The sequence below is a fragment of the Oxyura jamaicensis genome, chromosome 7, assembly GCF_011077185.1.
Source record: "Oxyura jamaicensis isolate SHBP4307 breed ruddy duck chromosome 7, BPBGC_Ojam_1.0, whole genome shotgun sequence".
NCBI classification, from domain to species: Eukaryota; Metazoa; Chordata; class Aves; order Anseriformes; family Anatidae; genus Oxyura; species Oxyura jamaicensis.
This window is the reverse complement of record NC_048899.1, coordinates 20,771,305-20,787,171: the sequence shown is the minus strand read 5'-3', so window position 1 is coordinate 20,787,171 and position 15,867 is coordinate 20,771,305. Positions and strand designations below refer to the sequence as shown.

General features: G+C 40.2%; 1 protein-coding gene across 5 annotated transcripts in view; it reads left to right on the top strand.

The window, feature by feature from the left end:
* The first annotated feature begins 2,183 nt into the window (after positions 1–2,183).
* Positions 2,184–15,867, top strand: part of CSRNP3 (cysteine and serine rich nuclear protein 3) — a 103,409-nt gene continuing 89,725 nt past the window's right edge. For 2 of the 5 annotated variants that reach the window (XM_035331352.1, XM_035331353.1), the window contains exon 1: positions 10,312–10,354. In XM_035331352.1, the coding sequence (XP_035187243.1) occupies positions 10,339–10,354 (16 nt within the window). In that variant the 5' untranslated portion in view covers positions 10,312–10,338. Of the gene's footprint in view, positions 2,438–2,508; positions 2,617–10,311; positions 10,355–15,867 lie in introns of those variants that run through there. The other 3 variants (XM_035331361.1, XM_035331354.1, XM_035331351.1) reach the window with 3 other exon arrangements.

The following is a 15,867-nucleotide window of genomic DNA, read 5'->3' as shown; positions in this document are numbered from 1 at the left end:
TTCAATTGTTCTGTCTTTGTTTTCATCACTAAAAACTATTGGCTCTCAAGAGGTGCTATGACAATAAAATGTGAACATATAAAGTGTTAGAAGTAGGGAATAGTGACTAAAACTCAGTAATAGAATTGTGAAAGGTCAAATGTTGAAGCTGTATGGTTTGAGGAAGATCTTTATTATGATTTGCATTTACTCTCATCAGGTTATTAATCCTATTAAAAACTATTCTAGAGCAGGATAACATTTATGCACACAATACCTAAACCCCTCTTTCATGTCAGGTATTCTGAGACAACTAGAAAATCAGATGTTAAAGAAACTGGCTACCAAGGCTACAGAACAGTATGTATAATTTCAATGATATTTTACTTTAGAAATCAAACTTTCTGTGTGTGTGTGGTAAGGAAAATTTTGTTTTCTACATAATTTGTAAAATATTTATAATTTATTATTTTACTTTAAGGCATGAGGGTGTGGAAGCCAGCAGAAACTTTGCTGGAACTTTTATTAAAGCATCAAATTCATACCTTAAAAAAAAAAAAAAAAAAAAAAAAAATCTTAGGGTGCCGAATGCAACTACAATTTCAAAATACAAAAATATTAATTTTCTATGGTGAATTTATACACAGTGCTTTTCAGTGCCAAGGAGCTGGCATATACACTAAGTGTTACGCACTTACTTGTGGAAGTGCTGGTATGAGAATGCAGAAGACAGGTGTAAACAGGCATTGCAAGTGTGGTGGCAGTGGAACTGAGGAAAAAAAAATGCATTTTGGGGGAAAGAATACAAGTATTTCTTGTGTCAGTCTTGTCATGCAGATTTTCTAATTGTATCTCAACCGTACGGAATCCCTTAAGAGATGTCTGGATGTATGTTGGGAAAATGCCTTGTATCAAAGTGTCTTCTCTCCTGGGAAAGCTTCCTGTGCTTCCTATGCAGAAACAAAGCAGTTTTCTGTAAAATGGAGGGAAAATAAATTGTCATTGTATATATATATATATTTAATTACAACATATGACTATCCTCTCAATGTATTAAAATGAGCAAGAGTTCATTTACACTCTTGCAGTTGTCTGTGATCCTGTAAGAAATGGGCTTAAAAAAATAGCAAGTGCAACACTAAAAGTAGGGGAGCCAAATTTTTAGGTTGCAGTCACATTTGAGTGCTGATTTTAAAAAGAAGTTTTCTCTGTTGTAAATTTCAAGTACTGTCTTGAAGAAATTAAAAGCTAGGCAAAATCTCAACCTTGTTGCTCCTATGGGTACAAAGAAGGAGCATTTATGTCTTGTGATCCCAGCCTGAATTTGTGTACATCTCTGTGGCACATCAGGACAACCGAACATGCCTGATTATGGACGTGATGTGTCTTACCCCCGAGTGTGGGCCTGAGATCAGGGCAAAAACGTCTGAATGGGCTTTGCCCCAAGTGGAGCTGGAGGACAGCTTCCTTCCTTTATTCTCTTAGTTTTCAATCACAAATGGTCTGCTGAGATTCTTAATTCCGCACATCAGTGTTACAGCGCTACTGTAGCGAGCTGTTAGGCTGCAGTGTTGCAATTAGATTTTCCCCTCTGCCTGGAAAACATCACTGCTCAGGGCAGGGTCTATGAAAGGAAGAGATGAGAAACTCTGGAATCCCATCACCGAAGTACCAAGTTACGACCGGTTCGTTGGTTTTGTGGCAGAAGAGCTGTGAAAAATAAGCAGATACACACACGTTTGTATAGCAGATACCATTCAAGAACAGATCCATGCTTCCTGCAGCGATTTATACGCACCAGCGCCAACACCAACAGCGCGCTCGGAGCAGACAAGCAGGCGTGCTTTTGCTCGAGCTCCCCCTTATCCAGAGGCTGGTCCCTCTGCCCTGCCGCTGCTCCTCAGCCCTCCCGGTTCGGGGTTCGGGCACGGCGCTGAGGCGGGCGGGCGGCGGGGCCTCGGCACCCGCCTGGGGCAGGTGAGGAGGCGCTGGGAGCCGGGTGGGGCCGGGCTGAGGGGAGGCGCGTGCGGCACGTCCGGGGGCGGCCCTGGCAGCGGCGGCTCGAGCCCAACGGCCCCGCCAGGGCGGCGCGTGGAGGAGGCGCGAAGCGGCGCGAGCCCAACGGCCGGAGCCTAACGGCCGGCGGCGGCGGCGGCGGCACCGGTGTGAGGTGAGGCGCGGCGCGGCGCGGCGAGGTCAGGCGGCGGGGGGAGTGGGCTGGAGGAGCCGAGCCGGGTGGTGCCGTGCCGTGCCCGGCGGCTCTGGCACCGCTCCGTGCCGCTGTGCGCCGAGCGCCGCCCCGAGCGGCTGCGAAGTCAGAGTTCGCCGCCTTTGTCTCGTCAGTGAGGCGCCTGGAGACTGGCACGTTGAAATCGCGTGTGCGGGAGGCGTAACGCTGTGAGGAGCCGAAGCGTTTTCGCGTTGTTAGTCTGGCAGGCGTTGGTGCGAATAAAGAAAGGTACGTGAGCGCAGGTGCTGGGGCGGCGCGGTGGTGGCTCCCGGACTGCTTCTGTGCTGCTCTTGTCAGAGGACACCAAGCTCCAAAAGCTGGGGGCTCTGAAACCGTGCTCTAAAGCCCAGCTGCAAGGAGGGGTCTGCCCGTCCTGTATGCCTGCTCCTGGCTGATGATTTGTTTCGGTATTTTACCTTTGTGGTGTTTATCCTGTAAAGCGTGGTTCAGGCTAGCCCGGCAGCGTACCTCACCAGTTGAAGACAAATCACTAAAAATTGCAGCTATCATGTGCTTAAGATAGAAAATGGATTAAAAAACAGAGACCTTCAGAAATGGTTTCTGTTTATCTTCATGACTAAATATCTTTTACTTTACAATGTTCCCAGGGATCCTAAGCGTAGCTTTTCAGATCCACTTACTTTGTCTACCCTGAAAGAAACACAGCTTTCACCTGTGTGTGGTGTGAGGTTGGTTGATATTAGGGAAATCCGTCTGCAATTTGAGTGAAGTGGGCTCGGTCTCAGGCACTTTCAGGAACATAAAGCAGTCGGATACTGCCTGTCATCTTCACGCTACAGGAGCCCTTATTTACGTGATTCAGCGAGGAGTGCTTGCAGTTCTATGTTATTGTGAATTTATTGCTGACTTATGCCTTGCTGTTTAGATTTCAGATTCTGGCAGGTCCTTCTAAAGACAATATTAAATAATATCCTGCCTTTGTGATTGCATAGCAATAGCTGGGGGAAATAAGCAATAATAACTGCAGAATATTATTATTGTGTTGTGATAACACGTGTCCACTATTGTAAATTGGTGTAATTTAAAAACAAAAAGACCTGTAAAGAGGATACCGATGATCTGAAAACAGCCTGGTTTTGTGCTTGTGACGCTGGCAGTCCAGTAGCTGGAGTAGCAGTGCCCAGCCACAGGCAGATGTTACCCTGTAACCACCGCACTGATGTAACGCATCGATCTGTTTGTGCAAGATGGAGAGCGGAGTCAATGGGGCTGAACCGTGCCGTGGCTTCTTTTTATTTATTTATTTATAGTGAAATGTAAATAGGGGCATCTTTACAGGTGGTTGGTAGTGACTAATTTAGCGGAACAATGAACTGACGAAAAGGGGAGGGTTGATGACCCTGGCAGCGAAGATGTCTGCCTAATGTCTGTATGAATCTGACAAATGCCGAGCATCCTTTATTACTGAAATAGTGACTCATCAAATAGATGCAGCTTTAAGTGAAGGATTGATATACACAGATAAGATCTGGAAGATTAAATATTTTCCTGTTTTATTTTCCCTTTTAAAAAATGTTTACTGTTACTGTAGTATACTATTACTATAGTATACTTTGTGGCATTATATCAGTTGCAGTAGTTATAGTAGATGTTTTTTTTAGTCCAGAGTTGTTCTTCCTCAACAATTTAGCAAATGAATAATGCCATGGTATTGTGAATATAAATTTTCTCCATTGTATTGCACGTGGTATTATATATATTGTACGTGGCATTATAAATATTGCAATACCAAGTATTGAACACTGAACTCTTTCATTTTGTTGTTGTAAATGACTTGATTTCTTAAGCTCGGTTTAAATATATTTGCAAATTTTCCAACTGTAGTAAAGATGCAGGTATTACCCCATCCTTCAACCATCCTGTTTATTGTATGGCTTTGTCATGAAAAAAAAATGTTGCCTTTCCTGGATGAGTTCAGTCTCTATTGGAGATGACTCCCACTGCTCTGATCACCCTCAGCAGTTTGATGGCTTGTCTGAGGACTTCATGAGACCAACACGGTTCTGTGCCAGGCTAGGCAGCCCAAGACAAAGAGAGGGGGTAAGACTATGTTTCTAGATAGCTACCCAAATCTGCACTCCGTGGGGCATGAAATAAAGAGTTAATCAATTGGTTTTGGTAGTCCTATATTCTGTATAATGTGCAGCCTGATAAGCAAGTGTGGTTTGAACAGATAAAAAAGAATTTATTTCCTAGCTAACAGCTCTTCAGAACTATCCAAAACCGTGAGCCAGTCTGCAGATTACACTTGCACTTAGTTTTCAAGATTTCTTTTAGAAGTATTTTGCTATAATCTGATGTTTAAGTAATTGCTGTGTTAAAACAAAGATGTATTTAATATATGTATATATTTAGAGAGAGACTACTTCTACATACAAAAGCAATTTCTGCAGATACTGTTCTGCAAAACTGTTTTCTTCAGGGTTCTTCCCCACTTCATTGTGTTACAAACCAACCCAGAGGTCAAATGATTTTAACACTATGTATATGTAATATTTTTGTGCAGTGTTCTCAAGACATTTTACATCATTACACATGCTTGACAGAAAAGTAAGTCTAGTATTTCTGTAATATTATAATGGGGTGATGAAAAGGGTATATTTGATTGCATTGTGAATTCCATGTTATTACATGGATGATTTGATCAGCGTTTTTGTTGTTGTTGTTGTTTTATTCACGCTTCTGGGAGCTGTTCGTGTTCAAGTGGGAATTGCATGACTCTGATTTTTCACTTTGCTTTGAAGTGACAACAGCATTCTCAAAAGGGATGGTTTTCTATTCTAGCAATCAAATGTTAATTTTTGTTACCTGGTGAGAACACAGGTACAAAAGCAAACTATGTATAAGTAACCTTGAAATACTGCTTTAAACAATTGCATTGTGAATATTGCTTTTTGTAATCTGTTTTGTACAATATTCCTTTTCTTGTGTGCACTTCTCATCAAGTGCTTTAGTCTTTTTTTTTTTAAAGATCTGTTCATTTTCCTGTTCATTTTCCTACTTTGCTTACCTTATTGTGTATAAATGATATATATATATCATATCGTTTTTTAGTGGAAATTTGCTAGATACTTGTGGGGGAGAGTATGGAAGTAAGATCTGAGGAAGCATTTTGTTTTCAGGTTGAGAGTACACAAGCATTTTTGATAAGAAAACCAGGACTAGTGGTAATTTCCCAGCAGACATGTTTCTGTTACAGCCTTGCTATGTCATGACTGACTTTTTTTGCAGTTCCCATGGCAACAAGGATTTTTGATCTGCAAAACAGAACACTGTGTATGGTTTGAGGGGGTACACATTTTCTTTATTACAGAAGCAATTTTGATCCATGAAAGGAGCTGATCAGACTCCCTGGTGTCCTGCTACCATCCCCCCTTTAATAATCTATGTTTTGTTTGTATGATTACATGTAAATGTGAATTCCTTTTTGACAGGAACATGGTTACCAGTTTTCATTTTTGTCATAGTATAGGAGATGGTAGAAAATTTGTAATGGCTTATTGTAATTATAGCCTGGAAATATCTTCCAGGTGGAGTCTTGACAAACAAGAACCACGTTTGTAAACATCATATATGTGTATAAAATACTGAGAGTTAAATCTGGTCAGGATTTGCATTGGCTTTCCATTAGTATCTACTTTGGCTTGATGGACACTGTTTCCAAGATGAATTGATAAAACAGGTACTTTTATAATGGACTTAGATGCTTTAAAACAAGAATCCTAAAATAATATGCATAATTCAATTTGTGAACAGTGGTGGTAATCTTGTGTATGTTTTCATGTGTATGCCTACCCGCCACCTTTTCAGGTGAATATACTACTTTGAGCGAAGCCATCAGTTTATGAATACAGAGGGCAAAGCTCAGGGTCATGATGAGAACTTTGGCACTTCCTGAATGCTGGTCCTGAGGTCTGAAGCTGCTCTGTTGGCTGTAGCGTGTGGGGGATAGAGGTGGCGGGGCACCACTGCTTCCTCCAGCGTTCCTTTTCTTGGGGTAGCTGAGAGACACCCCTTTGTGAAAGACCTTTCACTAGTGCTGTCACCTGCATATGTCTTGAGCTTGCGTCAAAGTAAGCGACATACGTGTGAGAGAGAAACCAGGGTTCACACCCAGACCCATCCATGACTACTGTGAGGCAGCATCAGGTTTTTCAAATGAAGCCTAAACTGCCCTAAAACTTCTAAAATGAGTTTTTTTTTTTTTTTTTTTTTTTTTCATTTATTGGCCCCCTAGTAGATAGATTAAACAAGGTAGGTGTGTGTAGTTTGGACCTCTGCATCACTCTTCTCTCAAACAATTCTTGAATCAGTTCAGCACTAAGGTTGAATGGTAGCTTACAGCCTGCAGCAGTGTCATTCAGAATGCTTTACATGACTTTTGGGCATCCTTACATTTGAGAATTCAAGAAAATCAGGATATGAATATTCTAAATTTGAACATGGGTATGCAAAGCTTTATGGTGACTGACAGCATCTGGTAGTGTATCACATACCACCTCTGGAAACAAACAAACTCATTTTTGTGAGCTTGGCAGTTTATTTTGGTATTTGCCTCTCCGGTGTTTCTTGTAGTACTAGACAGTGGAGTTTTTCACTGAACCATTTGTCCAGTGCTCCCTGAAAATTCAAGAGAAGGTAATTGCTGGCTCAGGCATTATGCTTCAGAAATGCGTAAAGTTTGGGAGAAAGATTCCCTTAAATGCACCTAAAGAATAGAAAAGAGTTGTGAGTTGCAGTCTTAGATCTTTTCCTCTGTATGTGGAGAGGATGCGGGGCTGGTGGTTGTGTGGAAAGCTGGATGAGTGGGTCAGGTGGCTGGTGTCTGCCTCGCTGTTGAGCTGCAGCAGAGGAGGCAACAATACAACAATGCAGTCACTGACCCTGGGTTGTTCTCAGCTATAAATCCTGTGGTTGCAGTCTCTGCTGTTGCTCAGCATGTGCTGTTCACATTTAAGGGCTTTTCAGCTCATCTCTATCACCATCTGCTCTGTAATGGAAACAGAGCAGTTTTACTGTATGTGAGCCTGAGGCCTCCCTGAGTGGAGGAGGAGGAGTGCAAAGCCCCAATCCGGCCCTGGGAATTTCGTTGTCTGCTTGGCTTCATTGGGGTGCTGGGCGCTACTCACCAGCCTGTCGTGGTGGGTGGAAAACAAAGTGAGGTAGTCGCTTGTGTACATGCTTTTTTATACTATGTGTGCTTTCATACTTGTGTATGAAATACTACACACCCTAATGTCTCTCTAATTAGAAAAAGGAAACCATAGTCCATCTGCGGAACACCTTGTCAGCAGGAATACATTGGTACCATTTGTCCTGCATGGGCAATTAGAAAAGCAGCAGCAGCATTTCTTAACTGCAAGTATTCACTAGGTGTCAGTGCGTGATCACACCGAAGTGGTGTTTGCATGAAGAGGTTCTCTGGTAATTACGGTACCTCCCTTGTGGATAGTGATTTTAAAGAAAATTCCTACTTTGTCTTCACAATGTAGTGTGGCTTAGATTTAAATAGATGCTAAATAAAGGTAATTTAAAGACTTTCAGTAGTTCATGTGTTGATCATCATCTAGATTTCTTGCCAGTATCTGGTATATTAATGATGAAATACACTACATGATTCTGTTTCTGATCTTGGGTATGACTAAAATTCCTATTGAGATGAAGGAAAATCAGTTTTTATAATGATGCATTATCTGTAGAACAAACACAGTCAATTATTTTCAAAACTACTGAAGACCTTAAGACCTTTTCTTAAGGTCTGCATGACATTAAGTCTGTAAAAATCAGCCAAAGTGGAAGAAATGCCATGAATATAGCTAAAATTGCTTGGTTTTATGGAAGAAAATGTTCTCTTGTATCTAGTCACTAGAATGAAAAATCACATTCATTAGGATATATTTTAATGCCTATATTACTTGCATCTCAGTATCAGATTATTTGACTTTTAAACAGATTTAAATTCAGAATATTTAGCCTTGTTCTAGCCTTCTTCTAGTGATAGATGATTAGAGAATGTATATTTCATATACATTCAATCAGCATTCATTTAGAATTTTAACTTGTTTCAAAACATTTTATTTCTGTCTTGTGTGTTGAAGTATTCAGTGAGACGGTGCATTAGTAGGTTATAATATCATAAATAGTCATTCACTTGATAAATATTTGAAATGGCTCTCCTGTATCTTCCATTTTGTACTCAAATTCTATTAAATTTTAATCTGTAACACTGAGTGAATGGTAAAAAAAATATATATGAAACAGTATGTATTTTTTTTATATGTGATGTATGGAAAGAGGCTGCCTTTAGTGCTGCTCTGTGGTACCATAAGGAAGTTGTTAGTGCCCGTGCTAGTAGCTCACAGAAGTTGATTTGTTTATAAACACACATTTTCACTCGCACTTAACATTATGTTGCTCTGTGTTCTGTGCGGAACACAAATATTGATGTGACTGATGGCTGACCTTCAGTATTTCCCTTATTGTTACAGCTGTAAAAGAGAACTGGTGTTGGTGTCATCTTTGTTTATTCAGTGACAGGACAACACTTAACTGTCAGATACTTTCTATCTGTCCATTCATCAGACATAAAGGCGTTATTTTTTTCCACCCCAGTTGCCCTTTGGTTACATTGTATAATGATTTTTAAGCATTACATCTTTCATCAGGGGATGCAGCTACCTACCTAGCCAGATTTTAAGACAAATTCTGGTCTGGCTTGCGTAAGAAGGTCCATAAGAAGTACACTAGTAAGTTAGTAGAGATTAAAATGGAGCTTTGCCTAATATATACTCCCTTACACAGACATACTGAATATAAATGTATATAACAAGTTCTAAATATAGGACAGTCTGAGTGACTTGTCACCGCATGTGATTCTTTGACTTTGTGTCTCTGAACACTGAACAAAAGCCCATTCTCCAGCTTCAATTGCTCATTAACTTCACCAGAATTATTATAAATTCACAATGATGCAAAATAGAGCACATTCTGTCACTGTTTTAAAAATTGCCCATAACTAAGGCTTAAGAATTAATGCATAAGAAAGGCTGATTTTTCTGTTTGTTTGTTTCTAATGTCAACTTTGGGATTTTTATAGGATCTCTCTTGAGAAGTTCATTTGTCTGAAAAAGAGATCTGTGTGCTCAGTGATAAAATTTTATTTTCCCTTATTTGACATGTCTTGAGCAATTTGATTAAAATTATTCCCAGTGCTTTCTTTCCGCTGTGCTGCTTCTCATTGCCAAGCATGATATTTTCTTGGCATGTTGCCTGTGAAGTTTGTGATTTAGGGAAGCATTTTCACAATGCCCAGTGCTGCCCTGGAGGTGATTAAAAAGGCACCTGTAACTCAGGAAATCAGTTTGGTGGTTCTCTACTGCTTTAACCTTTAATGTAATGCTTTATTTCCTATGCTAAAAAACACAGTAGAGCTCAGTCATCCTGCATTTCACTGGAATTTCTAGATGGCTAAGGTGAACATATTAGCAAAGTAGTATGTCTGGATTTTTGATCTCTAGAGTATAGGCAGCTATGTACACTGAGAATCCCCAGCACTGATCCCTTTTCTGTGGGCGGATTCTTGATGTAATAGGATCATTTCTGTTACAAAAGATAAGCATGCACTTGTTTGTTGTAGTTGAGAGCACTTCCTAAGAAAGTGAGAGACTTAGTTACTGTTCTTCCCTCAGTCTGAAAGCGTTTAAGTCCACACCTGCATCTTCCAGAAGTGTGCCATAAATGACAAGCTGTAACATAATTTGGGGCAGATAATGCTGAGCAGTGTGTCTTCTGGGTGAAAAGGGACAAAAAGGGGTGTAACACTCAAGCCTCATTACCGGGTGACCCAGCTGAGCAAAGGGACATCTGGGCTTGCTTTCACGTTCACACTGTTGTTTCTGTATTGTACACAAAGTTTTGGAAATAGGGACTAGACTCCCATTTCCTCCTGAGTGTCCTCTTCTAGAACTCTTCTGCAAATCTGTACGTGGAGGTACAGGTGGATTGTTTGCTGACCAAACTTTGGTGTGGCTGAAACATCACCTGGGGACCAAGTACGTTTTAGTTTATCAGCAAAGCTATGTGCAGACATTCTGAACTCCACCTTATCTATGACACAACGAAAAGGTAAATAATGAACTTTCCTACTTGCAAGGATCATGACAAATCGGGCACCTAGTGAATTTCAGAAAGGGCAACTAATCTATCAAGTTGTTTGTGTACAGTGTTTTTTAACAACTTTGCTGTTTATTCATATAGTGTATTTGAGAGTCACCATTTGATTGCTTCTTTTTGAAAACTGGTTGGTGTGTTGATGGTCAGAAGATCTGAAATCTGTTAGAGAAGATTGGCCTTAAGATATTGGTGTGGTCTTAAGAGCTCTCTAGTAATGTGCATAGAGTGATTTATGTCCAGTCCCCCAGCATTAACTGCATCAAAGTGCAAAGCTGCTTTTAAGGGCACGTGTTCAATCTCTGAGGCTGAGCACAGGGTAGCAGTGGATGAAGTGTTGAATAACACTTGAATACATACACATCGCTGCATTCAGTAATCCAAGTTTAGTAGCATCTGCAGGAATTGATTACCATGAGCATCCCATATAAAACATTCTTAATTTGAATAGGAACTTTGATTCTATGACAGAAATACAGGGATAAGACTTATGTTGTAGCTCCTTCCATAAAATACCTCACCCGTGGCCCTAAAAGAGAAGGGGTGGAGGGGAATCTTATACTTGCCAAGTATAAATGGTCTTTGATATTTACTGAAGTAATTAATAAAAGAATGAAAGTGCAAGCTTTTTTTTTTTTTTGGGGGGGGGGGTCACCTATATGCTTAATTGCTAGCAAGGTCAGAACTGGCTTGATTCAAAATCAGCTTAAAGGTTTCATCAAGTCAGAGCATTAGTAGAAAAAGATGGAATATAAATAAAAGAAGAAACTTGTATAACCTACAAAATAAGCAGAAAGATAAAAGAACCTTTATTAATCTTTCAGATACTCGGTGGTGACTAAGTATGATTTCATAATGAACCTGTCACAGAAAGAGAAAAAAAAAAAAAAAAAAAGTCCTATCCCTCCCTGAACTAGCTATCAGTTACCTTTTTGCTGCCAGTCTGTCTGTGCCCCTTCCAAAAGGGGTAGTACTGCATCTCTTTTCTTACCTTGCTATTTCAGCATTACACTCCTTACCAAAGCTGATGTGGCTAAAAACTTTTTATGGAAAAACAAAACAAACAAACAAAAAAAACACCAACAGCAAAAAAAAAAAAAAAAATGTTTAAGTTTGGTTAATTTTTCTTTCAGTCATGACATCTGGATTATGGTTCATAAGAGTCTTGTTTTTAATCTGATGTTTCAGGCTGTTACTATAAAACATATTGGTATGTAAATAATTGTAACTGGAAATAATTTCCATGCTGGAAAGCTGCTTTGTAAGATAGTCACAGATGAATTGATGTGAAATCATATATACTCTTGTGAAGAATTTCTTTGCTTACCTTTTCTCTCCCATGTTTCATTTATTATACCACTTTTGATTTCACTGAAGACAGGTGACTGTACTCTTAAACTGATTGAAGGAATACAGATGAATGTTGGTAAGTGGGTGGGAGTCTGAGGAGTTGAAATTTATGCAACTTGCACTTGAAGAGGTGAAAATTAGTCTGCCTTGAATATATTTCTCAATTTTGCCTTGAAATTTGTTCCCACCTGGCAGTGTTTTCATGGAGGTTTCTGGTGTTTTTTTATATGAACTGAATTTTCTTTTTTAAGAGGAAAGGAGAATTTGTTTTGGTTTTGTTTAGTTAGGGCTAAAGAAAAACTTGCTTATTATAACAGAGGTCTGCAGTACTGTTTCCCTTAAAACTGAAGGAACTATAACTCTTTACAGCTGCACAGCAAGCAGTATATTCCTTTTTTTTTTTTTTTTTTTTTTTTTTCTCGCCATCTTAAAATAGTGTTTACAGCTCTTTGAAAATTCCACCTCACATAACATGTCAGGTCCTCTGACCAATATTGCCATTTTTGAGCATCCTCATATGCTATATAAAAAAGGCTTGTTTTTTTACTGTTGTAAACTGAAACAAATACTGTTAGGCACAGCTGCTTCAGAAATGGCAGAGTCTTCTATGTTCTGTTAAAAAGTAAAATTGTCTGAATGTTACAATGAAGTAATCATGTTCTGTCTTGAGTTTAGATTCTCAAACTATAGGGTGATGTGTTTTCACTCTGCATCGCATGCAGTTATCCAGCTGCTGCTGAGCAGTCATCTCTTCAGGCTTCAGTAAACACAGTCAGCAGGGCATTCCAGCCAATATAACTTGTATGCCTGCTGCATTTTTGTATGGTGCTGCTTCTGATTTCAGAGTTCTGGTTTGGTCAGAGACTCACACGTGTTCTGTGTGGAGCTTCTCACTATTTAAACCTTGGATTGTTGAATCTGACATGCCTTGAAAGATTTCTGAGGCTTGTAGATGACAGCATTTACCCACCATTTGTGGGAAAGAAACCTCAGTTCTCTCTCTCTCTCTCTTTTTTTTTTTTTTTTCTCCTCCATGTTTGAGAGTCTTTTGCGAGGCTGGGCCTTTTCTTCTTGCAAACTGTGTTGGTCATTGGCTTAGCTCTTTGCTCCTAGCCCTGGGAGCCATTCTTATTCTAGGCAGGTTGGTCATTTTTTGTCATGTTCTTGGTCATTTTCGATTTCAGTTCCATAGCTGATCTTCCAGCCAGGCACTATGAGTGATTGTCTTTCCTAGGCCACATTGTCTCTGACACCTAAGTAGTGCTCTGTGCCAGGCTTTCGTGGCTTCCTCTAGAGGTGCTGCCCTATGTTATTTGCTGAGGAATCTTTCAGCAAGCTGCTTGCTGTTGTTCAGTTTATATGACAGCACCTTCCAGTGTGGCAAGACACATCCAGTGTTTTCAGGAGCCTTTCTCCTAACCTTGCTACTCGCAGTTTATCAGTTCATAGCAACAGACATGTTTTTCCAGGAGCGGGGTGGGATTTTTTTTTTTGAATGGTGTGACTGCAAAATCTAAGTGCCTCAGGAAGAATGGAGTCAGCACGTGAGTGCCAGATATCCATGGGTTCCAAGGAATGTTGGAAGAGCTCTTGGCCTGTATTCATGTCACGAGAAGCACATAGAATGTAGGACACTGAGAAAGAAGGGGTTACAAAGTCTCTTGCTAGCAGAATGGTGAATAAGATTCTTATTTCTAGACCGCATGTAAGGAATGTAATCAGATGTCATAGTGACAGTCTTTCAGGACAGCTTTACCCTGCTGAAAACTTGACTGCTTCCAGTGTTTATATCTGAGCTGGTAACTTCTGTTCCTGAGCCAGGCAGTAGCCACTATGTTTCTTAGGCAAGTGGCTGATCCTGTGGTCAGTAGTCTGATGAACAAATGGGAAAGTCTCAAATGTCTGCCTGTAGCTTTCTCCAAATACCAACCTCCAATTGTATCTTAAGCAGTATGCCTGAGCTGATCTCACACTTTAGAATCTAATTACTGTAGTTCTGTAGTGAAGGACAATGTGATGACCTATCAAAAAATTACATAACCTGGGGGGAGCTGCTGGGAGTCACCCATGATATGAGTGTCTGTGTGGATTATCAAGTGAAGATAAAAAGAGACATCACTTACTGGTATTCAGAGTTCTTTGATACATGTAAATTTACAACAACCTTTTCCTCCCCAGCCACCTTTTCCCTTCCTTTCTGTCCCACTTGCAAATATTTGCATTTAAGAAGAAACCAAAATGATGCAGAATGTGCTACCTAGAATTTTAAATGTGAGAACAGATAGGACACAGCATGTCCTATCCCAGGTTGCAGAAAGAAAAAGTGGTCTAGTCTTGGTGTGAAGGTACATGTGAACCGTAAGGAACTATAGTTACTGATGAGCTGTTACCCCCATCTCACTAACTATTGTGTGTTTCTTCAAAATATGAATGAAGTAAAGGCCACTGAAAACTGGATGCAGAACTATTGATTTAGCTTTAAAGAATTTTAACTACTCTATCTTTAGATAAGTAAATCCATCATGATTCCAGGAATCAAACTGGCATGGGTACTAAAGCAGGTATGGACCAGATATGGGATAAAGTAAAGGAGAGAGAGGAAAAAAAATCTGTATTATTAGATAAAATAGAACAGTTTTTTTTTTTTCTTTCTTTCTTTCTTTCTTTTATTTTTTCTTTTTAATCAAGAGAGGTATAAAGTCTAAAGGGAAAGAAAATGGGATTACTGTTAGAGACTGCTGAGGGAGGGGAGTGGAACAATTAGCTCTCCTAGAGAAAGAGGCTGAAGAAAGGTATTCTGGGAAGGATCATGTTCAGTTTTAGCAGTGGATGTTATGAAATACAAGAGATTTGTTTGAGGTTCTAATTACTCACTGAGCTGTGTCAGCTCACCTTTACAATCAGGGCTGTCTATAGCATTAACATGAACATGGGTTTTATTTATTATTATTATAATATATATTTTTTACAAGCATCTCTTTTAATTTGCTTAGTACCATTATATGGTAAAACAGGGGATTACTGAGATGTAATGTATATACACTTTCTACATTTTTTCTCTGATTTTTTTTTTTTTTTTGTCCTCTGTGAAGGAGGTGATCCTTCAACATGTCACCCTTGCGTAAAGGGATTGCTAAAAGAAGCTTTAATCTTTGTAGACTGAAAGAAAATTGAAGCAAATATTTTAGTAGCAACAGACGTGAGCAGGAAAAGAAGTGCAGAAAATTATTTCAGGAGTCTGCTTCCAGATGAAGCATTGCTTTTGTGCAATGTAATGGTTCTGGAGGAAAAAACAAGGTATATTTTAAGAAGTATTAAGTAAAGAGGGAAAACAGACATTCACAAATAAAAGCTGAAATAGCTGGAGGAATATAAGCCCACCCACTAATCACCTGAGTCACAGCAGGGACTGGATACAAGCCTGGGTTCAAAAAGGCCACTTTCCTTTCCTCTGTGTGCATATATGTGACCTACTAGTCCAGTAATAGCACTGCAGAGCCAGGTAGCATTGCTAAGACTTGGAAGGTGCTGGCTGTGGAGGTGGACGGCCTGCTTCTTGTGCTGTACCAGAGTGGCCAGCGCAGCCAGAAGCTTTGAAGGGGTGGGCAGGCAGGTTCTGAGGGTGGCAGCAGGTCAGAGGACAAATCCCCCAGCGCAGAGCAGAGATGACAACTGGGGGGAAACCCAGTGTTCCCCCAGGGACGTCCAGTCCATCAGGGGCTGGATCAAGTGGGCACGTGGCTGAGTATGAGGCAGCTGCAGTGCAGTCATAGCATGGCCAAAGGCAAGAGGCTACGTTTAAACGCACTGTCCTGGCAAAGGTTGGGCAGGCACTTTATGAGGCTGCTTTGGGCAACTTCTTTCAAGACCACCAGCTGCACTGGCTATAATTTGGCCTTGTGCCCAGCCAAACCCGCAGGACACGGGTTTGTACTCAGGGCCTAGATATACTGGCAGAGTTGCATTTCACCAATTTAAAATACCTTTCTCTATTAAGTAGGCTGGTGTTTAGAAACTTAATTCATTTATCTTTCTTTCTTTCTTTCTTTCTTTCTTTCTTTCTTTCTTTTCCTTTCTTTCTTTCTTTCTTTTCCTTTCTTTCTTTCTTTCTTTTCCTT